General features: G+C 44.8%; 1 protein-coding gene across 1 annotated transcript in view; it reads left to right on the forward strand.

The window, feature by feature from the left end:
- The first annotated feature begins 1,162 nt into the window (after positions 1–1,162).
- The window catches only part of DYNC1LI2 (dynein cytoplasmic 1 light intermediate chain 2), a 29,967-nt gene continuing 4,543 nt past the window's right edge, over positions 1,163–26,586 (forward strand). Inside the window, exons 1-12 of the mRNA XM_033069395.1 lie at positions 1,163–1,419; positions 2,053–2,126; positions 2,547–2,663; positions 9,410–9,640; positions 16,256–16,422; positions 16,759–16,852; positions 17,480–17,615; positions 17,935–18,046; positions 18,736–18,795; positions 20,130–20,171; positions 20,584–20,701; positions 21,668–21,784. Coding sequence (XP_032925286.1) covers positions 1,325–1,419; positions 2,053–2,126; positions 2,547–2,663; positions 9,410–9,640; positions 16,256–16,422; positions 16,759–16,852; positions 17,480–17,615; positions 17,935–18,046; positions 18,736–18,795; positions 20,130–20,171; positions 20,584–20,701; positions 21,668–21,784 — 1,363 coding nt within the window. The 5' untranslated portion in view covers positions 1,163–1,324. The remainder of the gene's footprint in view (positions 1,420–2,052; positions 2,127–2,546; positions 2,664–9,409; positions 9,641–16,255; positions 16,423–16,758; positions 16,853–17,479; positions 17,616–17,934; positions 18,047–18,735; positions 18,796–20,129; positions 20,172–20,583; positions 20,702–21,667; positions 21,785–26,586) is intronic.

Below are 26,586 nucleotides of genomic sequence, written 5' to 3' on the forward strand. Positions count from 1 at the left end.
GTGGCTAAAATATGTAAGGTGTAAATCTTTACTTGCCGCAAGGTGAGAATACTGCAACACTGAGAATTGACCTCACCCTAAGTGCAGTTCAGGTTGGAAAGGCCCTGTGGAGCCTTTGGTCTCCTCTCCTCTTTGGAGCAGGGCTGAGGTCAAAGTTATTCAAGTTGTTCAGTGCCTTGTCAAGTTCTGAGACTCTTCAAAGGAGGAATTCCTGCTGCCTCTTCAGGCAGCCTCTGCTGGTGTTTTACCTCCTCTGGGAAGGCAGGGGCTGGAACCACATCACTGGAACATTCTGCTGGGATCCAGAAAGGAAGTCATGGACCAGGAGCAGGCAGAAACCTGAGGTGTGAATTTGTGCAAGTCAGTCTTTTACTCTCCTTTGGATTGAATGTACAGTCTTGATCAGTTTAATCCATTTGCAGAAGTGCTTTGAAATCTACATGTAAGAGGCACCACAAAAACAAAATTGGATGAGTGTATGTCACTTTTAGGCTGCTTGGGCCACCCAGGACAGTATTTTAGCACTTTTAAAGGCTGGAATGACTGACAAACCACCCAGGAAAATATGTCTGTAAAAACCCTGATGTGGTCTGTCGTGGTTCTGTTAGTGTTGGTCCAACAGAGGGTGTCAGGGGTGTGAGTATGGGGTAATGACAGTTTGATCAGTCAGCAACGGCTTACACTGGGTGCTGATCCAGATCTGATCCCAGCACCGCCCGGCACCGGGGCTGCACTGGTGGAAGCACAGCAGGGCGGGGACCGGGGCTGTGGGGAGGTACCGGGGGGGAGGTGTGCCAGGGAGTGCAGGAAGTACTGGGGTGGGTGCCAGAGCAGGTGCCAGGGGGTGCAGGGAGATACCAGGGCAGGAGAAGTATCAGGGCAGGAACCAAAGATCAGGAGAAGGTACTTGAGCAGGTCCCGGGAAAGGTGCTGGGGTGCAAGTGAAAGTACCTGAGTAGGTGCCTGACTAGGTCCGGAGGGGAAGCAGGGGGTCCCTGAGCAGGTGCCTGACTAGGTCCGGAGGGGAAGCAGGGGGTACCTGAGCAGGTGCTGGGGATGCCGGGGGTCCCTGAGCCGTTGCCGCTCCCGCGGGCAGCAGGGGGCGCAGGCGGTCCCAGCACGGTCGCGCAAGGCAGGGCGGGCCGCTGCCGGGGCTGCCCGGGCACCGCCTGATCGCGGGGCGGGCGCGGTGCGCGCGGGGCTAGCGGGGCGGGCGCGGGGCGGAGGGGCCGGCGGGGCCGGCGCCGCGCGCGGGCGGGCGGGGCGGGGCGGGGCGGGGTCCTCGCGGCCCGGTGAGGTCACTCTTTGTGGCGGCGGCTCCAAGATGGCGCCGGTGCTGGCGGAGAAGAAGCTGCTGGGGCCGGACGGGCCCGGTGGGGCCGAGCTGCCCGGCGAGGAGGACGAGGGGCAGAACCTCTGGTGAGCGCCCGCGGCCGCCCGGGGCCTGCACGGCGGGGCGAGCCCGGCCTCCACCGGGCTGGAACGCAGAGCGGGCCCTCGGCCGGGTCGGGGCCGCGCTTGGGCCCCGCGGGCGGCGACGGGGCCCGGGGATGCGTGACGGGAGCCCCGCGGGTGCAGGGACGGGAGAGTGAGGGGGAGGCAGAGCTGGGGAGCGGGACCCGGGACCGCGGCTCTGCTGGACATCCTCCGGGCTGGCTCCGGCGTAGGCGATCTTGTGGTTTTTCGGCTTTTATTCCTAAAGAACGCTCTACAAAAAATACCTGTAGTGGCAGAAAAGCGTATATCGAATACAGCAATCGATCGCGATGAGAGTTAGTTGAAAAGTAATGTTCTGTAGTATTGTGGCCTGTTACAAGGGAGGAGAACTTTAAATGTTCCTGCCGGTGGTTTAGAAATCATGAAAGCTTCTCTAGAAGGTGGGATGCTGGCGGTGGTTCGGAGTGCAGTTGGCTGTGCTGTGGCAGCAGCCCTGCCCGTACACAGCCCGCATGTGCCGGGCCGTGGGTGCGGATGTGCTGAGCTCATGGTGCTGTCACAGCCGGCGCTCGCTCCCTGCCGCGGGATAACGCGGCCGCTCTGCTGCTTCCCCAGGTCCTCCATCCTCAGCGAAGTCTCCACACGGTCCAGATCTAAATTGCCATCGGGCAAGAATATTCTTGTTTTTGGTAAGTAACACACGCAACCAGTTGGGTGTTGGTTTGTTGCTTTTTTATTTGTAGAATAATTCGTATTTCAAACACCGATTGGAGCAAACTGACACATGGATTCATTACAATTGGGTTATGTAATTTGATCTGTGGTCTTGTTTTCATGCTTACAGATCTATTTTGTCTTTGATTTCCACTGTTGTTTTAAGTAATAATAGAGAATAAGATAGTTCTTCGTTCTTATTGTTCTGGTATAAGCCGTTGGATTTAGCTGAAATACTTGAAAGAGAACAGCAAATAACTTTGATTAGTGTACAAGGATAGGATTAGTGTACAAGGATGGTTCTCATTAATTAAGCAAGTTGTGGAAAAATCTTTTCTATGAAGTCGAATGTAATTCTGAAGATGTCTTTTTTTCCTTGACAAACTTACTGGCAGGTGATGATGGTTCAGGCAAAACCACGCTTATGGCTAAAATACAGGGAGCAGAACATGGCAAGAAAGGAAGAGGACTGGAATACTTGTATCTGAACATTCATGATGAAGACAGAGATGGTAAGTTCGTTTCAAATGCAATTTCTTTAATTAAGTAGCTGCCATGCTATTTTAATAATTGTGGTTTGATGAATGAGTTCTGGGCTATCCCCCAGTAGCTGGTTCACCGTGGTGCTGTGAGTTTTGGAACTGTGTCTGTTTCTGTGCAGGGAAAGGTTTCACAGTCAGTGTCTGTTCTCTCTCTTGCCCCTCTGACAGCCTGACCTGTAACTGGAGCAGGGCACCTCTGAACATCTAGGAGTGATCCTACCGCTGCTAAAATCCTCAATAAACTATCCCTTTGTAGCAGCTGCAGCGGCATTGCTGTGGCTACTTTGTGACTTGAGAAAGGGAGGGATACATCCATGGGAATTTCATGCTCTACATGGATTTCCTGGCACTGGCTTTGGTGTTTCTCATAGGGGCTGTGTGTGGAATTTTGGTTAGCTATACCAGATGTTTTGTTTTAGTTGACTGAGTGAAGAACAGAACTTGAAGTCAGAATTAGTGTTTCCTTTTCTCAAGTTGGAGCTGGTCTCTTTACCCCTTGTCTTTTTATTGCTGCTGATCTTTTGTCTCTACTGTGTGGAGGGAGATTATGCCAAGAGACCATATAAAAGCAGGCCTCATGATCAGATTACTTGTATTTTTGGGAAGGTTGGGGACAGGAAGAGATGGGGACTGAGTTTGTTATCGTTGCTCCTAAATATGCCTCTGCTGATCTCATTTTGGACAACCTCCTTGGGTTGGTCTGTCTTGAAAAATGGGGAATGTAAGTCTTCCTATTCATGACTTCTTCAGAGCTCAGAAGAGGCAAACAGTGCTGGTGGTTCATCCCTGTTCCAGGGAACAAGCAGACTAGGAAGATCCTGTAATGGTGTTTTGAAACTGGAGATGCACTGAAGGCTTGCAGGAGTGATTAAGTGCCATATGTGATTGGTTGTTATGGAGATTGGCCCTGCACTCACGTGGCAAGAAGCTGCCTTTGGATACTAAGTTAGGCACAATGAAAGGATGAGTACATTGCCATATCTTCCAGGGGCCTCCTTGCAGTTCCTAAAAATCTTTGGGCTGTAAGTGCTGAGCCATTCTTAGCTTCTTCAGGTTCTGGGTGTAAGTGCTTTTCCACCATGCACAATCTGCTTTAGTTCTGCACTAAACACTTCAGGGGGGAAAAGCCCCTGTGCTTAGGAGGGCTCAGACAGCCTGTGTCATCAGCCCTCTTGCAGCTTCAAAGGAGATGCTATTACAAGCAGGAAAATGTTTGCTGGGCTGTTTTTCCTGGTGTTATGTATCAAACCTCAAGTATATCCCTACACTGGAAATATTTTAGGGCTGTTTCTGAATGGCTGAAAGTGATAAGTATTTGAAGTGATTAGGAGAGGCCTGTCATAAGAACTCAGGCAGCCTAGCAGGAAAAAAGAGATCTTTTTGACTGACTACAAGGCTCAGCTGGCCAATTCAGGTCTTCATGCATCCTCTAATGGGTGTGTTAGGAGCTAATAATACATGCCTTTTTCCTTTCTGTCTCATTAGTGTCATCCACAAGCAAAATAAATAGCAAAGTGGGTCAGGACCTCCCAGCAGGCAGAGATAACACTCTTTCTTCTCTAGGACAGGTTTGGATTTGGTTTTTAAACTCTGTATGCTTCAGATGACTGTATGCTCATATACAGGTTGGGAACAAAGCTTTTATAATTGACCCACAATTCTGGAAGCCCTAAAGAAGCTCAGGGTAGGCACTCAGGAGCAGATGAGTGGTACTGAGGGTCTCTGCTTTTTATTAGACTCCAACCTAGCCAAGACCAGATCACAAGGATTTCCAGAGGTGCCAGATCAACACTGGTAACTGAAACTCTGCAGTGGAGTGAGATGATCTCAGCTTCTTTCCCAGGTGATAGAAGACTTATTTTCTCTCTTTGTCTTGTTCTTCTTCATTTCAGATAAGTTTACTCTGTCCAGGAGAAGTATTTTCCTCATAGTGCTGAGTCATTCATTATCTGCTTCCCACTTCCCCTTGGAAACCTTAAGGAAAATCTGTGTTGATTCCTATGCTGTGGCCTCCTGTCCCTCTTCCTCTTCAAGGGGTGTTTGAACCTGGCTGCTCCTATATCTAAAGTAGAATTTTTCTGGATTGCTGGATGCAATTTTAGTTTACAGTTACTTTCCTCCTAAAAATCAGCTCAGCAATTAAATTGTCCTTTTCAGTTTGTAGGAAAGTTTAACAAATGCCTAGGAAGCATCTCTGCCTTGCAGACCTCCTGTGGCTAACAGAGGTGCCTATGGACTGTGTGGTTTTCCCTGTGCCCTGCTGGTTTCTTGGCAGCTGGATGCAGATGGGCACTGTGCTGTATCCAGCTGCTCCAGCTGTACCAGGTGTCACTGCTCAGTGGGACATGTGGGCTTTGGTCCCTGGGACTCTGGGTCACTTAGAATCCAAGTCTGTTACTGAATCTGTCTGAAAAGTCTGTTTCCTAGGGAAAAAATACCTTTTTATTTTAAGGATATGTTTTATCACTATCCAGTGCTGCCTAGGCCAAGGCATTTGCTCAAGAAGAGATTTGAAGAGACTGAGAAGCAATCTTGGGAGAGAGAGAGGATCCTCCTAAAGCCTCAGCTGCATTATCCTTAGAGCATAAGGCTGCTCCTGCATACATGACACTATAGTTCTTCTAGATGAGAGCATTTATAGCACTGCCTGCAAACTTAGCTTGGAACATTAACTGATCTCGGAGCTCAGACCCCAGAGTTCTCCATTAGTGGAATTTCTCAGGGAGTGTGGCAAGTTTCAATTTTTTGCCTGTCTTCATGATGAACAGATGCTTTTTGTCTCTACTGGTTAGTCTGCTTTTGAGGACTAAGAATCTGAATTCGTAGGAGGTAGAAGAGAAGCCATGCATCATTTTCCTGAAGGATCTGTGTTTCCAGAGTAGCTTTCAGAGGCCCTTGCAGGGCTGAAGCAGAGTTACAGCGGGGATGTAGAGCAGAACAGGGAGCCACATTGCATGGCCTGCTCTGAGCTGTGTGTCAGCTGGAGCCACAAGCACCACAGAAACATTTCTGACCTGCCCAGGCTGCAGATGCACCTCAGCTGTGCCCAGCATGCAGAGAAGAAGAACCATTCTGGAGTTGCATTCTTGTGACAAAATCAAGCAGTGTTGGGTTTTGCCTCAGGTTTGGACTGGCCTCAGCCATATCATATGCATATTTTAGCTGAACTGGTTGTTCCAGATTGAGCCAAGTCTTGCTGCTGCACTGGTTTCTAATGGGAAAATTGTCTTATTTTTTTTATTTTGGTCAGCATCTTTAAAGTTGTTCTCTTGAAAGTTTTCTCCTTTCTTGCTTCTCTTCATAGCTTGAGCAAGGGACGTCTAATTGCCACTGATATCTTTTGAATAGATGCAGATGTAGCTGCAGTTCACGGAATCAACCATGTGCAATAAAATTCATCAAAGCTGGAAAATCTTTTTCAGGACTAAAGGGATAAAGGCATATTGACAGGATTTAGAGATGTGATTTTAGCAGCTTTTGTAATAGCCTGTAATAAGTAGCCCCAGCTTTTCCAACAGGATCTGGTAATTGTTTGCTCTGGTTTTGTGTGTTGTGTCATGGCCAGTAAGAAGGGCCCAGTTAACATTCATGGCTAAGTAGGAGCTTGATGTGGTGCTGACAAAGCTAAATTTACCATCAAGTCCTTGCCAAACTGGGAGCACCCAGTGCTGTATTCTTAAGTGTGTTTTATGTTTTAGCAAATGTAAATCACAAGACATTCCTCTGTCCTGTTAGAAAGGAGCTAACCTTTCCTTTTCATACAATGTTACATTTTTTTGCTAGAGTACATTTTAATGTGAATGCAAGGCTTCCTGGCTTCCTAGCAGGTTGATTTTGAGTGGTAGTTCCAGCTGCATTCTAGTTCCTCCTGTGTTATAGTTCCAGTCTGCATTGCACATATCAGGCAAAAATTAAATTTTTAAGGAGAGCAAAGGTGCATAGTAAACAAAACAGTTTTAATCTTAGATACTGGCTTTAAAACATGACTGTCTTGGTTTCAAAGACAGGTATTTGCTGAGAAGGGCAGGAATCCCTCCCTGAGATGGAGAGTGCAGATTCCCTCCCTCCAGTTTATTATAATTTGGAACTTAAGGGGTTCTCAGGCAAAAATATGGATTTAGGAGTAACAGGTCTTTACTAATCTATCTACAAGACAAACAAAACCAACATCAGCTATGAAAATTAGCAACAAAACAGAACCAGTAACTTAGTTCCAGTCCTGGTGCTGCCTTCCTGCACTCAGTGCTGGTGGTGGAGGCGGCAGGGCAGGTCCTGCAGGGCCCTGCAGAAGAGGGCTGGGCTGAGGACAGCAGAGGCCCAGGTGGGAGAAGGTTGGGGGAACGACTCCCCCTGCTCACCGGGTGGGTTGTGGCACTCAGCTGGTGCCCAGAGGTGACAGGCTGAGCAGAAAGGCGGCAGGGCAGCGTCTCACAGCAGAGAACCTGGCTCCTGGAGTTGGGATGGTGCGAGGTGGATGTGAGATGTGAGCAGCTCCCCAGACGTCTCCCTCCAACCCCACCGACCAGCGAGAGCCCCACCCTGCCCAACTCTTTGTCCCTAGAGATCACGAGCTGGGTGCAGCCCCTCAGCCCGCTGAGCTTTCTTAGCATAATAATGGGGAAAATTCCACAGCGAGAAAAAAAAGTAGGGGAACAAACCCCCAACAATGACTTAGAAGCAGTGAATTTGGATATTATTAATTTTTGTTACTTGCCAAGGTGTCAAAATCTTTTCTTCAGAGTGTTCCCCACAGCTGAATCTATCAGTACTGAGAGCTCGCACAAACTATGGATAGATTTGCATTAGGTTTTCAAAACTTCATTCATGCTCCAAGGAGACAGTTGTATATACACACAGTCTCTGTCTATTAATAACCTTTAACTCTTGGAAAGCTCACGGGGGTTTTTATGTACCAGGAGGCTGCTGCTTTAGGGCATGTACACAGGATGTTTCTAGAATGCAGAGTCCTGCACAGATGTTTCATTTACTGTTGTGTAATAGCAAACATGTAAATGCCTTCACACTGTGTCTTACCTTGCTCTCTGTTTTTCCAGACTTTTCCTAGACCTTCCCTCTGACCTCAGAGGTCTTTGAGAGCTTTAGATTCAGACCTACAGTGCTGTAGGATTCCCTTTGATGCCAGTGATGGGTGTCCTGGAGCACGGTGAGGGAGGGGAGCAGTGCTGGGTGTGCACAGGTGCATTTCTGAGCTCCACAGGGCTTACCCCATACTCACTGACCACTGGTGAGTGAATCGAGGGGTGCAGCTGGCAGGGAGAGGAGCTGTAAGCTCTCAGTGTGGCTGTTGGCCTGTTTGTGTGGTGGCTGATGTTGGAATGTCTTAGGGCAGCCTGAGAGAACTCGTAACAAAAGCTAAACATAGACTACATACATACAGCCTACATACAGCACCTTGATGAGATGTCTGAAACTGGGCTGCTCAGTAATTTTGTCCAAGGCCTGATTAAACAGGTAGGATGTATATCTCTCATCTTTTCTTCTTCTAGATTTCTTAGCCAAGCCTTTGCCTTTTTCTGCAGTCATGCGGGGTGGATCCCTTCCTGTAATAAAGTTATGATAGCCATAGTAACTGGATTTATTTTGCAAAGCTGAAAGATTCAGGACACAGAAGTACAGTGAGGCAGGGTAATTATGAAGCTCAGTAGCTGCTTTGAAAATCTGGGTTCTGCTGTGGCTGGTTTGCAGATCTGTATGTTTCAGGAGTCACATATTGTGTATGTAGTGCAAGACACTCACTTCTCTCTGGATAGCTGTAGTGAAATAGGGAATACTTAAGGAGAGGTACTAGGAGACTCTAGAAGATAGAAACAATGGAGTTATTCCTCTTCAGCAGGATGTTTTGAGGATGATGTCTTTCTGTCTTTCTCTCTCAGTGGTACCTGATACATCATTTCTGGAGGAAACTCCTTTTTCCATTCTTACACTCTTGCCACGCGTTCAGTTTTGGGGTAAAATGCCAGCTGTCTGACCCAGCTGATCCCCCTCTAGTCTGCCTTGCATTCCATCAAAGTATCCAGCCACTATCAAAAACACTTGTGAGAGAAGCACAAGTGCTGCAAAACCAGGTCATTTCTCCAGTGCTCATTCTGTCAGGAGCCTGCAGAAGGAGCCGGTGTTGTCAGTGTGAGTTAAGAGCAGGTGGCACAACCTTGTTGGGAAGGTGGGAAGTTCATCCTGTATTTGCTCCTCCCACTCCTGTGCTAGAAAGTTAAGCTGCTTATTGCTGGTATCTTGTTTGCAGCTTATTTCTGCTGGGAGGTGTCCTGAGTGGGTGAAAACAGTTTAAGTGTCTGGGAGACACCAAGGGCAGTGTTCATCCCCTGCTGGGCTGGGGCAGGGCCACCCTTTGGGCCTGCACTTACATAAACCCTGTGTTCTGGGTTCACTGTGCATTTTTCTAATGCAGGACTGTTGTGCAACAATTAAAAACTGTCCTGACAGCTGTCCTGAGTAAAAGCTCAAGAACAGAAATTTTTTTTTTAAAGGAAAATATTCTGAACCCAGAAGTGAAAGCATTTCTGAATAATATAGGCATTTACACAGGCACCTGTCTTACAAACAAGCAGACAAAATGTGCTGGTAGCTGGGCCTGGTCCTTCCCACTGAACACTGATGCTGTCACCTGGTCATTCCCAGACTGGCAAAGCAAACCCTGCTTTGTTCTACTTGGTTCTGACTGTGCCTTTTCCTTTCAGATCACACTCGCTGCAACGTCTGGATCCTGGATGGAGACTTGTACCACAAAGGGCTGCTGAAGTTTGCAGTTTCTGCTGAATCCCTGCAAGACACCATCGTGGTCTTTGTTGCAGATATGTCTAGACCTTGGACTGTTATGGAGTCTTTACAGAAATGGGCCAGTGTCTTGCAAGAACACATTGATAAGATGAAAATTCCTCCAGAAGAGATGAGGCACATGGAGCAGAAGTGTAAGTCTTTGTGCATCCATACATTGCTGTTGGTTTTTTAATTAGCTCTCACAGCTTTTGATGGATTTCTTTGGGTCAGTGTTTTGAGAATGGGCTGGATAAGAATTACTCTTAAGTTGTGATTGCAACTGTAATCCAAATGGACTGTGTTAGGCTTTAAAGCAAATCTTCCAGTTTTGCTGTGCTGACAAAACATCAGGTGAATTATTGGTCTAGATCCTGGGCAATAGTGTTATTTTGATAATTTGATTTTTAAAAAAAGAAATTTAAAAATATAACTCAATAAAATGACAGATGCAGGAGAGAGTAACAGACTTCTGAACTACAAATCAATATGATTGTGCAGAAGCCGATTTATTGTTGACATTTAGTCCTAATTATGCACTCTAGAACTACTCCCCACGTGGTCACACATTGGAAAATCCCCTTGTCCACACGTCTTGCTCGAGGCCCCCCAGGTATGCCAATTGGTCACTGGTCCAGGTCTTCATCTCCCACCTTTATCTCAGGTCTTCTAATCTCAACATCCTGTTTTTCATTCTCTTCTCTCCCAATTTAGCACAGTTTATGTTTCAGTAACCTTGAAGGGTCTCAAAACAAGTTACAGAAAAATCTCCAAAGTTGTTTCCCCTTTGCACCCATTATAAACATGGTTCTAAACTAAGAAATATATAAAAACAGCCAAGCATGGGAAAGTACAGTGAAAAGCATCTAAACAGCAAAATATGAACAACAATAGCTAAGTGTAGTTTGGCTGGTGCACACAACCTGAACCGAGGCCTGGACTTGTTCAGACATGTCCAAGGCCCAGACTTATCCAATATTACTACAGACAGATTCACTTTTAAAAAGACAGTGACAAAATTCAGTGGTGAAGTGAACTGTCTGCTTTGCTGTGATATCTCAGCCAGGTCCCATTTCCATACTGTGCTTGTCTTACAGAAGGTCTCTCTGCCCTTGTTTTTCTGGTGGCTCAGGCTGTGAACCTGTTGCAACTAATTGTGCCTCACTACAGCTGTTCCTGCCCTGTGACTTTAGGAATGTTGTATAAATTAACCATCTTTCCTGGCATATCCAGGGCAGGAAAGAATCTAATGCTGGCAGGCAGTCATTGTTGCAGTATTGGATCCTGCAGCTCCTTTCCTAAAGTAGTGTTGAATGTTTCTTGAGATTTCTTTTTTTTCTGTTTTCATATTGAATTACTTCAAAATAAATTCCATCAGTGAAAAAGACCTTAGCAACTTTCAGTCTTTTCGGATGAAGTAGATTCAGATTGATCCTTTGTGGTTGCAGCTTTTGCTCCAGGCTGATGGCTCTCTGTGCTGGAGTGTGGAATGATTGCAGATGTGGTCTGATAGTTTCCTGAACTACCTTTAGGGAACAGTGTGATGTCTTTGACCTGTGAGCACTCAGGTGCATTTGTGTTGCTGATAATCCTTTCTGAATGTTAGATATTATGTTCCTAGAAGCTTTGTGCCTACAGCCTACTGGCTGGAGGTTAAACTTAATGATTGAAACCACCCAGGTTTGATCACCAGGTTACATTTAAACAAAAAGGGAAATATAAGAGTTTCTAGGTGAAAACAGTTGGGGGTGGGAGTTTATGTTTGTCCGAGATTTTTTGGGAATGGGAAATGGAAAGGCAGTTCTAGTATAAAAATCCCAATTTGCACGTTTGAGACACAGCAAATGTTATGGCAGTCCAAATAAAGGGAGAGTTTGTGCACTTAAATGTTCCTTTTGAAAAGAGAAGCTTTTCAGCCTTCCCTTCAGAGTGCAGTCTGTGAAGGAGCTATGGCAAAGCTTGAGTGCCCTGTCTGAGGAACTTAGAAGGCTTTCCAATAGTGGTATCTTAGAGAATTCTAAATTAAAGTATCATAGAAACTCCTGGTTTGTTCTGAGCTCTCCTGGAGTCAAGGGGAGAGGGGCTGAGTTCCTCCATACCTGTCTCTGGTGCCATCCCCTGGCTCAGCTGTGGCACACAGGGCACTGATGTCTTCAAATTTTTATCTCCTATTCTCAGGCCCTGTGTAGGACCCTCATGTCACCTGCACACATCTCTGTCTTCTTGCAGACTGTCCCTAGGGCCAGCTCTGTGCTCAGAACTTTGGCCACCCTGCTGAGGAAAGGCCCATTGCAGCTGTGTCAGGGTAATGCACTGGGCAGGGTAGAGCACGTGCCTGGTGACTGCCTTGGGACTGCTGTGCATCCTAAAGCTACACAGCAAAGCTCTCCTTACTGAAATCCTGCTGCCTGTGCCTCCTGGGGTAGGCTACCACTTAGAAAATGAAGTCACTGGGTTGCCACAGCCCAAATATGTGAAAACGGGGTAATAAAGTGCACATGAGGGCAGTTGAAATGTAGAAATGGAGTGCAGAGTGGTGGGATGTGCTGATTTAAGCTCTCTGCAGCATAAGACCACGTGGATGGATGTGTTTCCTGACTTCACCTGCAGAGTATTTCCTCACTCCTGCTCCTCCGTGCCAAGCTGAATGTCCACAGTACTTTCCTTGGCTGTCACACTCAGCACCAGGAACCCTGGGGAAACACTGCCCAGTCCTGCCCTGCTGGCATCCACTGGAAGTGCTTCAAGGTTGTTCCTTCTCCAGTGCTAAGGTCCTAAGATGATACCTTTGTTGGCTCACCCCTGTCAGTGCAGAAGGACTTTAGACTGCTTGTTTCTGCTGGCAGGGTTTGGGAGGCCTTTCTGTACCTAGCCCTTGCTCCTGTGTTTGCTGGTTGAGATTCTGACTCTTGGCTTGCCTGGCTGGGTGAGAAACTTCCCTTTGGAGTTAAAGAGCTTTTGGAATGGGCAGCAGGACACACATGGAAGCAACAGACTGCCTTCTTGGGAATGTACCCAGAGCATTGCCTGCCTCCACTCACTCCCATCACTGAGCTGCTCTGGGGGCTCTTTGCTAAGAGCTTGGCTCATGTGAAGTCAGGTATATAATGTGAACTGCGTCCATTTAATGCAGGCTCTGTGGGGATAAAGCATTTTTTAAATAACACATATTAGAATAATTATTTCAGGGAAGATGTGAATGTTGCCTCCCTATTTAAAACAGCAGAGCAGATAAGGTGGCTGTCAGTAATCAAGAACTGCAGAAAAGAGGTGTACTGGTAAAATGGCAATTACACCAATGACCTCTGGGGTGTTTGAAGATAAAGAATTGAAACACGATAACATGATTTTGCAAGTTGTCTACTGTCCCATTCAAGCTGAATTAATTTCAGATTGTCTACCTTTTTGCTTTTTTGGTCTGACACAGATTTCTTAAGCTAAAAGATGAAAAAATATTCGTTTATCCAGGTTTCTACTAGTATTTCTTTTCACAAGACTAACATTTTTAATGATCAATAAAGATAGAAAACAGAAGTGATTGTGAAGCTTTAAAGACTGTAAATGTGGAATGATTGTCTCAGAATATATTCTTCATTTTTCTCATTCTGCTGTTCAGGGCCTTTGGGATTTATCCCTTAAATTGTGGCGTTTGCCTACATTTCCACATTGAAGTTCAAGAGCACTCCAAGCCTGAGCATATTACTGTTGCTGGAACAACCAAATCTTATAATTGTGGATTGCTGTCTCAGTAGTGCTTCCAGTCAATGCATGTCCTGAGTGATGCAGTAGTTTTTGGTGGAGTTACCTTGCAGTGCCTCATGTGAGCAGCAGCAACAGGAACAAAACCGTTTGCTGGAACCTCACTTTCATTTGCTGTGTTCAGTGCAAAACTCTAAAGAGCCTCAAGTTTGGTAGATCAATCAGCACACTGTAGTGAAGGTGTGATTTTAATGCCACATCATCACATGGTGAGAATTTTTTTAACATAATAGGCCATTCTGAATACTCAACCTTAGTGATGGGTGGCAGAATTTTATAGATTTCCAGAGGAACTGTTGTTTTCCTGGCTTCCTATTTTATGTGCATCCTCTTAGGGGTATTTCCCATTGAAAAACCTTAAACCAAAGTAATTTTCACTACCTCTGAATAAAGAAAAGAGTTGTTTTTCATACCATATAGAAAATGTTTCCTCAATTAGAACTGTGTGGGGGAGATAATATTCACAGCTTACTAGAAAAAAAGGAAAAATGAAAGATTTTATGTGCACAACTTTATATCCATTAAAAACCTGAAAGTGGAGCTCAAAAGAGACACAGCTATAGGAGGTAAGAAAAAGTATGAAATTGCTGCATGTCACATGTTTTACCTGCAGTGAGCTAACAGCTTTATTACCTTGTGAGAGTGAAGTTTGTTCATCAGGGCATCTCACAGTACTGGGGATGCAGATTCACTTGGATTTATCAGGACTCAATTCTGAAGGGATGGGAGTTGAGTGGAAGCCTGGAGCAGTGGTTTAGAGCCTGCTGCTGACAGGCACTCACACTTGTTCCTGAGTTAAGGTGGTGTCTCTGTGGTCAGAGGTTCTCCCTCTGGCTGCTACCTTCTGTAGCTCTGTAGTTGTTTGTTCAGAGCTACCCCTTTGGCCCCGGTGTTGTGTCCATTGCTCCATGTCTGGCAGGGGTCAGTGGTGGAATCCCAGATGCATCTCTGGGAATCCACACAGAGCTCAGCTTTTCTCCCTCTGTGTGTGTGAGGTGTGTCTCTTTGGTGCTGCTGCTGGGTCCTGCTGACTCTTGTAGAGTGGGGGAGATGGGAGTTGTGGCTCTCTGAGACTATGCCCTTCATTCCCATTCAGCAGAAATTCATGAGGATGAAGCCATCAGACTTCTGAAACTCCCATGTTGCATCTGCTCTAATTTACATTTCTAAAGTTCTTAGAGCATCTTGTGTTTTCTCATGTTGAGTGTTACTCTTTTCAGAATAAACCTTTTTTCCCCAAATTTGAAGGGGTTTATGCTCCCAAGTATCTCAGTAAAGGAAAGATTGTTTTGCTTTCGTATGAACAAAGTCAGGAAAGGAATCCTGTCTGATTAGAATGCTGTGGTAAATTGAGAACTGTATTGTCCAAGTCTTTTCTGTGTGATTAAGTCAGAGAGGCTCATCTGAACCATTGTGGGAGATGCAGATGGTGTTCTTTAAACTGCTCTAATACACTTGGCCTCAATAGTAAATAGCAATGGAAAAGCTAATAAAGTCAAGAGGTACTTCAAAAAATTCCTTTTCTAGTTAAATGCTGTTGGTGAGATAATAAAGATGCGGAATGTGCAGAATGTGTGATGGAGTTTGGATTTGCTGAAGCTGACTAAGAAACAATCCTTTGGAACACTGCTGTGTCCTCTCCACAAGAAGGCACTGTCTCCCCATGTTAAAAGCAACTGCATTTCATTTTCATTTTTTTGCATTTCCTTGCACCCTGGCATATATTGAATCAGTGATTGGAAGTCTTACGGTCTATATTAGGTTTGGAGTTTTTAGGCTTTTCTCAGGAATGGTGCCCTCTTCTACATGAAACACACAGTTCTATATTTCAGCTAAACATTGTAGATTGTGCAGCTTTAAACAGAAGAGTTTTCTGATCTGTTCTTCCTTGCAAGCACCCATACCATTGCAGGAATGGTTCCTGTTTTGAAAAGGTACCATGACTTCTTTTTGCAAGGTTTGTATAAGAAAGTTCCCTGAGGTTTTGCCACTTGCAGTTCCTTCCCTGGCACATGGAGGGTGATCTGAACAGCCTTTCTGTGTGTCTGGGCTGGGGACTGGTGGCTTTCTGAGTTGTCCTCACTGTCCCTACAGTCATTCTGCTCCCACTGCTTCTAAAATAAAGGAACCTTTGTGGGAGAAGATCATGGAGTTTGCTTGGCTCTTTCCATGAGAGTTCCTCATGGCTGAGTGAGGAGGAGGAGAGCCCTGGGCCTCGAGGCAGTGTGTGCCTGGAGCAGCCACAGCCAGGACACAGACGTAGCTGGTCTGTGGCTTTGGTCTTGAATAAAAGACATTAAAGCATAGATAGCAGCCCAGATTTGGTAAAGCTTGTGTGGGCTCACAGTGCATTTCCTAAATGGCCTTATTACTATTAGCATTCAGGATTCAGCACTCAGTGTTGCCATAAAATACTGAAAACATAAAAACCATCAAGTTTCCTCTGGATCCCACTGTAGTTTTCCAGAATACAACCAAGTCTCTTCAGGTAGCCTGCAGATGCCCTTGAGTCTGTGTCTATGCAGGTAGTTTTTATATTTCTAGCACTGGATGCCTGCAACAGAAATGTAGAGTAATGGGAATTAAAGTAATTGTTTGTAAGAAAAAGGGGCTGTTTGAGGTTGGTGTTTTCTGTGTACATTTACATTTTCACCATGCTTTCTTCCACAATAAGTACAAATTGCAAGGTATAGGCTGTGTTGCTAAACCACATTTATGTTTTCTGTTTTCAACTACCCTATAATGAAATATTCAGGAATATGCATTTGTATATACTGTAGCTCTTACAGAGAATTGTGATTATTTATAATGGCTCCAGATCCCACTTGATTTAGCTTCCTGTAAGTTTTGATGGAGGAGTGTTGTGCTGTTGGAAAGGGCAACAAGGCTTAACTTGCATTCAGTTCTCATGAAAATAAAGCCCTTGAGATTTCTAGTTAGTTGTAGATTAATTATGGCTTAAAAACAACGAGTTCCTTTGTTGTAACCTGAGAATCTTTCTCTTTTAATAGTTATAAAGGAGTTTCAGGAGTATGTAGAACCTGAAGAAGGCTACCAAGGATCACCTCAGAGGAGAGGTCCCTCGTCTGGCCAGGAGGATGAACATGTTTCCCTGCCCCTCGGAGACAACGTGCTGACTCACAACCTGGGCATTCCTGTGCTCGTGGTGTGCACAAAAGTGAGTCTGCTTCTCTTTGCTGCTAGCAAGGGTTTCAGTACTTCTCTGTCAAAGGCATGCTTTCTACAGACATGCAAAATGAATTCTGGATTAACAGTGGAGGGATTTGTTTCACAAATGAGCTTCCGCCATCAACATAATTTTTTACTTTTATGAAACAGTAATAACTTTATCAATTATATGTTAATTACTTGAACATTTCATTTATTGATGCTATTTTAGAACCAGAGGCTCAAAGTAAATGTGATGGGAGTGTGTAAGATTAAGGAAGGTGTTTTAAGGTGTGCTGGGATTAACTGGCTGGGTTTTTCTGGGTTGTTTTCCTGCCTCTCCCAGTGTGATGCAGTGAGTGTCTTGGAGAAGGAGCACGACTACAGGGAAGAACACTTTGACTTCATTCAGTCACACATCCGCAGATTCTGCTTACAGTGTATCCTTTGCTGTGCTGAGGAGATTGCCTGTAATCTGGAACCAAGAAGAGTTGTTTTCATGTTGAATTGCACATAACATTAATCTAAGAAATTGCTCTGCAAGATTGCTTGATATTTAGTTCTTGGTTAGGATATGTGCTGCACATACCTAACCTTAGGTAGGTATGTGTACCATTTGTTTTTTTAAAAATGTTGACAGATGTGTAAAATATTTTATAGTTGTTTAATTATGCAGGGGATTTGGACCTTTTGTTCCTTTACAAAGGGATTGGTCTTACATTTTGTGAAGTGTTCTTTCTTGGTTTTCCCCTCAGAACTTGCAGTTTCTATATAAGCTTGAGATCTCATCTGTCTATTAAGATTTTTACTTTTTCCAAGTGAAGTAGGGTACAATTTCCATGTAAGCCTGGGAGGATGGATAACTTTTGTGTATGTCAAAGGAAAGTGCCATTATCCTTGCCCTGTTATATCCCCTCCAGCCCTGGATACCAAATGTCTCTAGTTTTGCCTTGAACTACTGCTCAAAGCTACATCTACCAGCTATAAATCTATTAACTCTTGTTTTGAAATTCTTATTACAATTTAGAACCTGTATCTTACCTAATTTTCCTTAATTAGAAACCCAGATGGGGCTGCCTTGATTTATACATCAGTTAAGGAGGAGAAGAACCTTGACCTGTTGTATAAGTACATTGTACATAAAACCTACGGTTTCCAGTTTACTACGCCTGCCTTAGTGGTAGAGAAGGATGCAGTTTTTATGTGAGTCACTGGGACAAGCAGCAGTGTCAGAGGGGGCTTTATTAAGCACTGCACTGCATGTAACATGGATATAAAAATAAATGGAATGGTTGGTTGTTCAAAAGCTTACTATGCAAGTCTTGTGAAATCCCAAATTTAAACACCATCTTAAGTGCATATTACTTGACTCAGACTATACCATTCCAGTTTTTGTATTCTTGGAATTTAGCTGAGAAATAGGGATGATCTGTAAGAAAATTGCCTTATTTAAGTAGAGAGCAGTTAATAAATGGTCTCTGTAGAAGTTGCAGAAAAGGCAAAGCTTTTTTTTTTTTTACAGACCTGCTGGTTGGGACAATGAGAAGAAAATTGCCATTTTACATGAAAACTTTACAACAGTAAAACCAGAAGATGCATATGAGGACTTCATTGTAAAACCTCCTGTAAGAAAGGTAAAAAGGGATTCTTTCTGTACCCCAACAAATAAGTAAAGTTTGCTTGAATGGCTGCTAAGAACTATTAACATTGAAGAACTCCAAAAATAAATTTAACTTTTTTTTTTTTTTTTAATCTAAATATGTGAAACATCAAGGGGTTTTTTTATTAGTTATTTAAAATACTGCAAGCAAACCCAGAAACCATTCACCTTATTGAATGAAAGGCAATCCAGGAGCAGCTGTTTTACATTTACTGTTTTTGCGTGTGTGGAACAGAAACACACCCAGAAAATGGAGAATTCTCTTGTAGGACATTTCCACTTGTACTCTCATGGCTTTGAGGTTGCCATGTGAAGGCAAAGCAAGGTCATCTCAGGTCTTTGAAGAGATGCTGATGAGATCAATATCCAAAGTTAAAAAGAGGAATGTGGCTACTTACCAAGTGCTCATCTCTATAGGACAGTGCTCCCAGGCTGGCATCTCTGGATGCTCCAATATTTTTCAATTTACAGTATTTTTTAATGGCAACTTCTTTAATGTTATTATTTTAAATATGAAAGAACAGTTTTTTTAAAAAATGAACAATAGTTAGTCTTAAAGATTTGCCTATTTGCCTCTCTCTTCCCTTTTGATCACCAAAGCATAAAAACCAGTTATGATAATTTCAGTTTTTACTTATAACAAGAAAATGTTTTGTTCCATAGTTAGTCCATGACAAAGAGCTGGCAGCAGAAGATGAGCAAGTATTTCTTATGAAGCAGCAGGTAAGAATGAAAGAATGAAAGTAAGTCCCTACTATGTAAGATTTCACTTTAATTTCTCCCTTGTTATTGCCTTTAGTTTTTCATTCCTCATTTAAATCACCAGCTCACTGTTTCTCAACTTTGAAAATTCAGATGTAATTGTGAAGTAAGACTTTTTTCTAACAAATGCAAGTAGGAAATATGATCACTTATCTTGCAAGTTGAAGGGAATATGTGCTGAGAACAGAAAGAATTTACATTACAGTTCCTTACAGCCAAAGGCTTGAAAGACTTTAATGTGTCAAATTTGGCTATGTTGTAACTTGTTATTTTCTTTATTACTCTATAGTTTAAAAATATAACAATACTTCCCTATCCAGGTGATTATAAATGTCCTGGAGGTTACAGACTGGGCTGTCTCTGGTTCTGGCTTTGAGTTCTGGACTGGCTGTGTGAGACAAAGGCCCAGAGCTTATTTGCTCCTTGCAGTCAGTCCTCTAGAGGCAGAGTGGGGAAGTATGGTGTCCTGGTTTGGAGGACAGGTAGTGCCAAGAAAAAGGCAAGAGCTCCTCCTGAAATGGAGAGTGAAAATCCCCTCCCTCCAGTTTACTATAATTTGTAAATTAAGGGGCTCTCAGGCAAAGATATGGGTTTAGGAATAACAGTTCTTTACTGATATATCTACAAGACAAACAAGAACAACATCAGCTGTGAAAATCAGCAGAAAACAGAACAAATAACTCAGTTCCAGTCCCTTTTCCAGTCACAGACACTCTTCTCCTCCACATGGTCCCGGTGGGACCAGGGCAGGCCCCTCGCAGCAGCAGCAGGAGCAGGGAGGTGGCAGTGGCAGGGCTGTCCCAGCTGGAGAAGGGTGAAGGGAGAACTCCCCACTCACCGTTTGGGTCCCGGTGCTCAGCGCTGCTCTCAGAGCAGGAGGCTGCAGCAGGGCAGGGTGCAGGGCAGATCCAACCGCAGAGAAACCTCTCTGCTCTGCCTTCGGATCGGCGAGTGTCCCAAGGAAGGGAGAAGTGACCAGCCACCCTGACCCCCAAACCCTGCCAGTGACTGAAGGAGGGAGACAGCCCCCACCCATCCCTTTGTCTTGAGCAATCAAAAGCTGAGAGAGCTGCCCAACTGACTTCCTTAGCGTGATAATGGGAAGAATTCTCCAAAGAAGAGAAAAAAAATAATTTAAGGGAGCAAAAGCCCCCAACCCCCAACATATGGAAATAGGAATCTTATGAATATCAGGAAGAAGATCAAATAAATTTATGGTTACTCAGCTTCACTGTATTTTATTCCTCTGTATTCTTTGAAATATATTTAATTTGCTTAATACGGTTTTTTTGCAGTCATTCCTTGCCAAACAGCCAGCAACGCCTACAAGAGCATCAGTAAGTAGATCCAAGGAAAAGAGTAGGAGGTGTTCTGTTTCCTTTAAGGGAAAAGGGAATGATTCTAATCTGCAGAGGTGCATTTTTTATATTTAAATGTAACCTACATAATCTCCCCAAACTGTGGAAAGAAAATAAATAATAGGGCAATATTTTAAAATGTTGTTTAAAAATTCACTGTGGAAACATTGGATTACTGAACTAAAAATTTCCTGAGGTGGTTCAGCCTTTCCTGTAGTAGAGGCACATCCCCAAAATAACTGATGATTTGGGTGCTTGTTTGTTTTCTTTCTCCAGTGTGCATCTCTACAGTGCCAATAGAAAGGCTGAAAAATTACATGGTGTTAAACTTGCATTATGTAACGAATCCTTTGAAATTCTTCTCTGATTTGTGTGATTTGGACTTTTTAAGGAATCTCCTGCAAGAGGCCCTGCAGGATCCCCAAGAACTCAAGGCAGAGCTGGTCCCGCCAATGTACCCAGTGCCTCACCAATCACATCAGTTAAGAAACCAGATCCAAATATTAAAAGTATGAATGAGTATTTTACTTTTCTATCATGTGTCATTTCTGTTAAAGAGAATCCTCTTCTGTAGAAATATTTAGGGATTTAGTTACTAATGGTATAGTTAGTTTAATAACAGAAATGCATTTACGACAACTTTGGATTGATTTTTATCTTTTCTATTATTTATATGACTTGGAGTAGAGTTCTGTTACTGCCAAGCAGTCAGACAGAGGTCAAATGCATCCTGGTTTCCTTAAATTGCCTCAGTACATTTATTGTGCATCAGTTGGATTATTAGAGTGGAGACTGCTCTAAACTGCAAATAGTTTTATACTTCCTATCACTTACGGAATCCACAGTGAACCCTGTTCCACTAAATCCTCTCTGGAATGTCATTTGCTGTAGCAGATGAAGTCACTTGGAAATGAGATCTTTCCTGAGATGCAGCTCCATGGTATTGAGGACTTTCTTTCCCCTCTGGGCATTAAGAAGGTCTGCAGGGCCAGTGTTGTTTTTTGTTGTGCACTGTAGAGCCATGCCTCACTTCCAGGGGGTAAAATGCCCTTCTGGATGCTGCCTCATTGCTGAATTCCCAAGTTTTGATTTGTTAAGAGCAGTGTGGCCTGAAAGGCTGCACTAGAACATCTGTGCAGGTTGTTAATGGGCTTATCAGTCCTTGAATTTCATGTCTGTACTTAATAATCTTGCTCTTGGCTTTTACATTTATTTAAAACTTTAAAACATACAAATATTTAGATTAAAATTTCATTATGCCCCCCATCATTCCAGAAAAGCAGGAATGTGCATTCAGCCATCTCTGCCTAGGCCAAGCAGGCAAAGGACTGGGATATTCCAACTGAATAAGGACAAACTTTCTCAGAGCTGAGGTTTATTTCCTTGATTAGCAAGAGATTTGTATGTATGTGAAAATAAGTTATAATTTACCAGCTCTATGTGTTCTGTGTGATCTGTATTTGTTTTTTCTTTAGATAATGCTGCAAGTGAAGGTGTCTTGGCTAGTTTCTTTAACAGTCTCTTGAGCAAAAAGACTGGCTCTCCTGGAAGTCCTGGTGCTGGAGGAGTGCAAAATACAGCCAAGAAATCAGGTATTGGATTTGCTATTGCAGCTTGTTTTTAATAGTTTATTTGGCTCCTTGGTCTGTAGATGTGTCTCTTAACACTGCTCAGGAAAGTGACAGACCTTGACAGATGACACTACCAAAGTGTCTTTAAAAGAACTAAACTACTGCAACTTCACAACTCCACTTAACTTCTGTTAAGCCTGATATAACTTCATTCTTCGAGTGAAGTTGCACTGCTGGGATTTCAGTGCCATTTGGGTCTTGATCCTATGCTGAAAACACTGATTTCTTTTTCACCTTCAGAATTCCTTCCCTTCTTTTCTTGATGCTTCACTGTTGCAAAAGAGATGGAGTTTTTTGGGTTTGGACTGGAGTTAGCAGTGAAACTACTGAAATCTCTCCAGAGTTCAAGCTGAAATGAATTACTTCTTGTGATAGCTAGGAGTTGTTCCCTCATTAATTATTTAGTATTTTATTGTGATCCAGCACAGCTGATAGTACTGACAAATGGGTGCCTTCTGTGAGTGTGCTGTGACTGCACTGTGGGAGTTCCTTGCTGATAAATAATGCAGCAGGTCAGTGAAAATGAAAGAAACTTGTCAGTAGTTGGTACCTACCCAGACCTTGATGGTGCAGAATGCACTGTCCACCTGACAGATGGAATTTACTGCTTTGATTCTTTGACTGTTTCTGTTCAGTGCTGACATTCCCATCACACTGAATGTTTGGGAGCTTTCCTTCCAGAATTCTTTCACTACTAAATTATTGCTAGATACACTGCCTCTGATCCCAAGCTTGTGCAATCTTGTGGGCATTAATGGTGATGCCAAACCCACAGTTTCTCATGCTGAGAGGGGAAGGTAAGCCCAGACATTCTGAACTGGAAATTAGAAGTATCTACTGCCAGCCACACTGATGGTTTTTTAGTTTCTTTTTAACTGGGAAGGTTTATATATGACATTTCATGTTCTGAAAGCCCAAAAATGCCTAGGATTGGACTTACAACAAGTCAGGTGTGAATGATGAATTCTGTAAATTTTTCTTTATTAAATTTATTTATTATAAAGATAACAACAAAAGGGATTTGCATTATAAATTATTTCCATAATAATATTGTTTCCATGTTGTAAAAACACTGAATTAGTTCTTTCATAATCCAGAATGCCTTGTTCAGTTAAACACTGAAAGGTGTCCCTTGCTTCATCATATGCAGCCTTATGTTTTACTCACCAAAGTAACTTGTAATAGAAATAGAACTAGAAATACTTTTAGGTGTTTTAGGTGTTATTTCATGCTTTTTATTTGAAGCCAAGTCAGTTAAGGAGTACCTGGCTAGTGATTAAAAAGCAGACAAATCCAGAAATAAAAGCTGTTATGTCACCTCTCCAGGAAGTCTATACCTGTGCCTAATTTCTCAGTTACTTTGTTCCCTTGCCATTGTTCTGAATCCCAGTACTCTTGGTCTTGTTTGAGAGGCAGTGGAGCTCAGTATAGCCCCTTTGTGTTTGCAGCAGTGCTGGGGTTTGAAAGCTGTTCCCCTTTGCCTGTGACCTGTGTAAGAACAGATCTGAGTGTAGGCTGTGTTGTTTGGCTGTGACAGTTCTGTACCCCTAGCACTCTGCTCACCCTGTTTGCTTTGTGCTCACACACAGCTGGGGGTGGCAGACAAGGCTCTGCCTGCCCTGAGAAGGGGTGAGCTGATCTGTGCTACACGTGTGTTCTCTTCACATCTCTCAGGGGTACATGGGGTTGTTTTCATCTGTGTGACACTGAGCAGGATTTTCTATAACAATTCAGCCAGTTTAATACATTTTCTGCCTCCTGGTAGCAGAGTTTCTAGTCTGTCTCAAATTCCCTCAGTGTCTCAAAAGCTTGTGTGTTTGCTTAATCATTGTCTTCCATTTTGTCATCAGGCATTGCTTTGGTAATTCATGTAAATAACTTTTTCCCACCAATCCTGTCTTTCCAAATCCTTTGTTGTCTCTTCAGGCACACTTACAGTAAATTCACGAATACAAGCCGCACTGATTATAAGCCGCATCTCTGGGTGTTGGCAAATATTTTGGTTTTTGTCCATAGATAAGCCGCACACGAATATAAGCCGCTCTGTCGTTCGCAGCGAGGACCCGCGTGCAATTATTAACAGAACCGTGGGAGGGCGGGGTTTACTGGCTGAGCTAAGGCTGTGCAGGCTCGGCCCGCTAGGGGCCGCTGACGGGGCTAGGTGGTCCAGCACGGTGCTGCAGTTCGGGGCCGGCCGCCGCTGCCACTGGGCTCGGTCACCCCGGGTCGGCGCTGCCCTGCGGTGGCAGGCAGGGACGGAGCTTCCCCTGCTCCTACGGCAGCGGCGGCGGGCGGGGACGGAGCTTTCCCGCGCCCGTGGCGCCGGCGGTGGGCAGGGACGGAGTTTCCCCGCTCCTGCCGCGGCGGCGGCGGGCGGGGACAAAGCACCCCGTCGGCTCCCCGAGCCGCGGCAATGGCTGCGCGGGGCTCCCGTCGGCTCCCCGGGCCACAGCAATGGCGGCGCGCGCTTCCCCCCCCCTCCCTGGGCCGCAGCAATGGCGGCGCCGGCTTCCCCCCCCCTCCCCGGGCCGCAGCAATGGCGGCGCCGGCTTTCCCCCCCCCCTCCCCGGGCTGCGGTAGGGGCGGCCCGGGTCCCCCCTCTCCTCCCCGGGCCGCGGTAGGGCCGGCCCGGGTCCCCCCTCTCCTCCCCGGGCCGCGGTAGGGGCGGCCCGGGTCCCCCCCCCCCCCTCCCCCGGCCGCGGTAGGGCCGGCCCGGGTCCCCCCTCTCCTCCCCGGGCCGCGGTAGGGGCGGCCCGGGTCCCCCCTCTCCTCCCCGGGCCGCGGTAGGGCCGGCCCGGGTCCCCCCTCTCCTCCCCGGGCCGCGGTAGGGGCGGCCCGGGTCCCCCCCCCCCTCCCCTGGCCGCGGTAGGGCCGGCCCGGGTCCCCCCTCTCCTCCCCGAGCTGCAGCAATGGCGGCGCCGGGCCCCCCCCCCCGTCTCTCCCCTGGGCTGTGGCAGAGGAGGAAAGAGAGCTCTCCCGCCTCTCTCCCCGCCCCCCGTTCTGCCTACACGGAGCCAGGCTCCACCCGCGGTGCAACAAAGTAGCGATTTGTAACAATCGCAAAATGCCGACTTTGCAGCTGCTCGGCTCAGCACTCTGGCAGGCACTTCTGAGGTTGTATTAGCCGCTCCTGATTATTAGACGCATTTCCGGTTTAGGAGCAAAATCTTAGTCAAATTGGTGCGGCTTGTATTCGTGAAATTACTGTACCTTCATATCTGCTCTCTTCAACATCTGGACAGGGTAGATTGCTGAATAAAAGTACTGACCAGTGCTATGGATAGCTAATGGGTAATTTTATTAATTAAAATCCATTTATTTCTCTGAAATATAAGGCTTTTTTTTTTTAAAGTTGATTTCTGTGAAGGTGATGTGAGATGTGATATCAACCACTTCTCCCTTCTCCACAGGACCTGTTGTCCTTTCATAGAAATATGAGTAGCTTGGCAGAACTTGTCAGGACAGACCCTGTTGGTTGTTGTGCTGGTAGGCTGTTCTAAGCACCTAAAATATAACTGCAATTTCTGGAAAAACTGGTAAACTAGTCTGTAATGGGCTGTACCCTTCCATCTTTCAGTCTTCTAGAACATTCTGTGCCTTCCAGGACTTTCCAAAGATAACAAGCTTTTTTTACTCTTTCTTTTTTCCCTTGTGTCAGCATTAACTTCTAATTAAAATAGAGAATTCCTCTCGTGAAACACGTAGAGACCACAGTCATACATCCTTCATTAACTTCTTGATTTTGATAGACTAAATTAGACAAGTTCTCTTCTAGTCTCCTGCTACTGGTTGAGCTCTGTTTTCCCCACTAGTTTCCTCATTAGTTCCCATCATTGGCTTATTGTCCTGAACATGAATGATCAGGATATTGTACTCAGCTGTGCAGATGTACCTGCTGCAGCAGTTCTCTTTTTTGGGTGGAAGTGCTTCTCCTGAATGATCTCAAGGCTGGCTTTACTTGGTTACATCGAGTTGGCAGCTCCCTTTCCTTTCCTGACTTTGGGAACAGAGCACTTGACTTTCCCTCACATGAGAAGGTGCCTGTTCTTGTCACCTGCTGTGCTCACACCTCACATGAACCAGTGTAAGATTAAACTGTGCTGAGAAGGTAAGGGCTCCTCATGCTGCTCTCTGAAAAGCTCCTGTTGGTTTGTGAGGGACCTGGTGCTGGTGAGAAGAGATGACCTGTTCCTTTGTGGAAGAGTTGGGCAGAACATCTTGGAGAAAACATTATTTCCAGCAGCATCCTCTGTGCAAGTTAATGTACTGAAATTATCTTTGTAGGCATTTCAAATGTCTAATCTGTTTAAAGGGCCCGATGTTTTCAGAAGATTGACAAAAATATTTAGCTTTAAAGAGACCATCTGTTTCTCTCATAGCTAGGAATAGCTTGAGGTTGAGACACTGAAATTCTGTCCCAGGATGAGAGTGACATTGTGGTTCTCAATCAGCCTTATTGATGGATTGATTTCTACTGTGAAAAATCTTACTTGAGAGAAATCTCTCCTCTGGGCAGTGTTGTGTCCATTTTTCCTACTGTGCAGTGTTTCTTGTTTGCCTTTGTTTCTGGACTCTCTTTGATATCTAGACCATGATATTTCAAAAAACTTCAGTTGGTTATTTCTGTAGTGGATTATTTTTCTACATCTGAACTTCTGTAGTCACACAGTTATTTCATTTATATTCACAAGAAGATTCTTGCAAATCCTAAGGCTGCCTTCCCTCTCTAAAAGAACTCAGGGTAAAGAACTCAGATTCCCTGC

Source organism: Catharus ustulatus, chromosome 11, assembly GCF_009819885.2.
Source record: "Catharus ustulatus isolate bCatUst1 chromosome 11, bCatUst1.pri.v2, whole genome shotgun sequence".
NCBI classification, from domain to species: domain Eukaryota; kingdom Metazoa; phylum Chordata; class Aves; order Passeriformes; family Turdidae; genus Catharus; species Catharus ustulatus.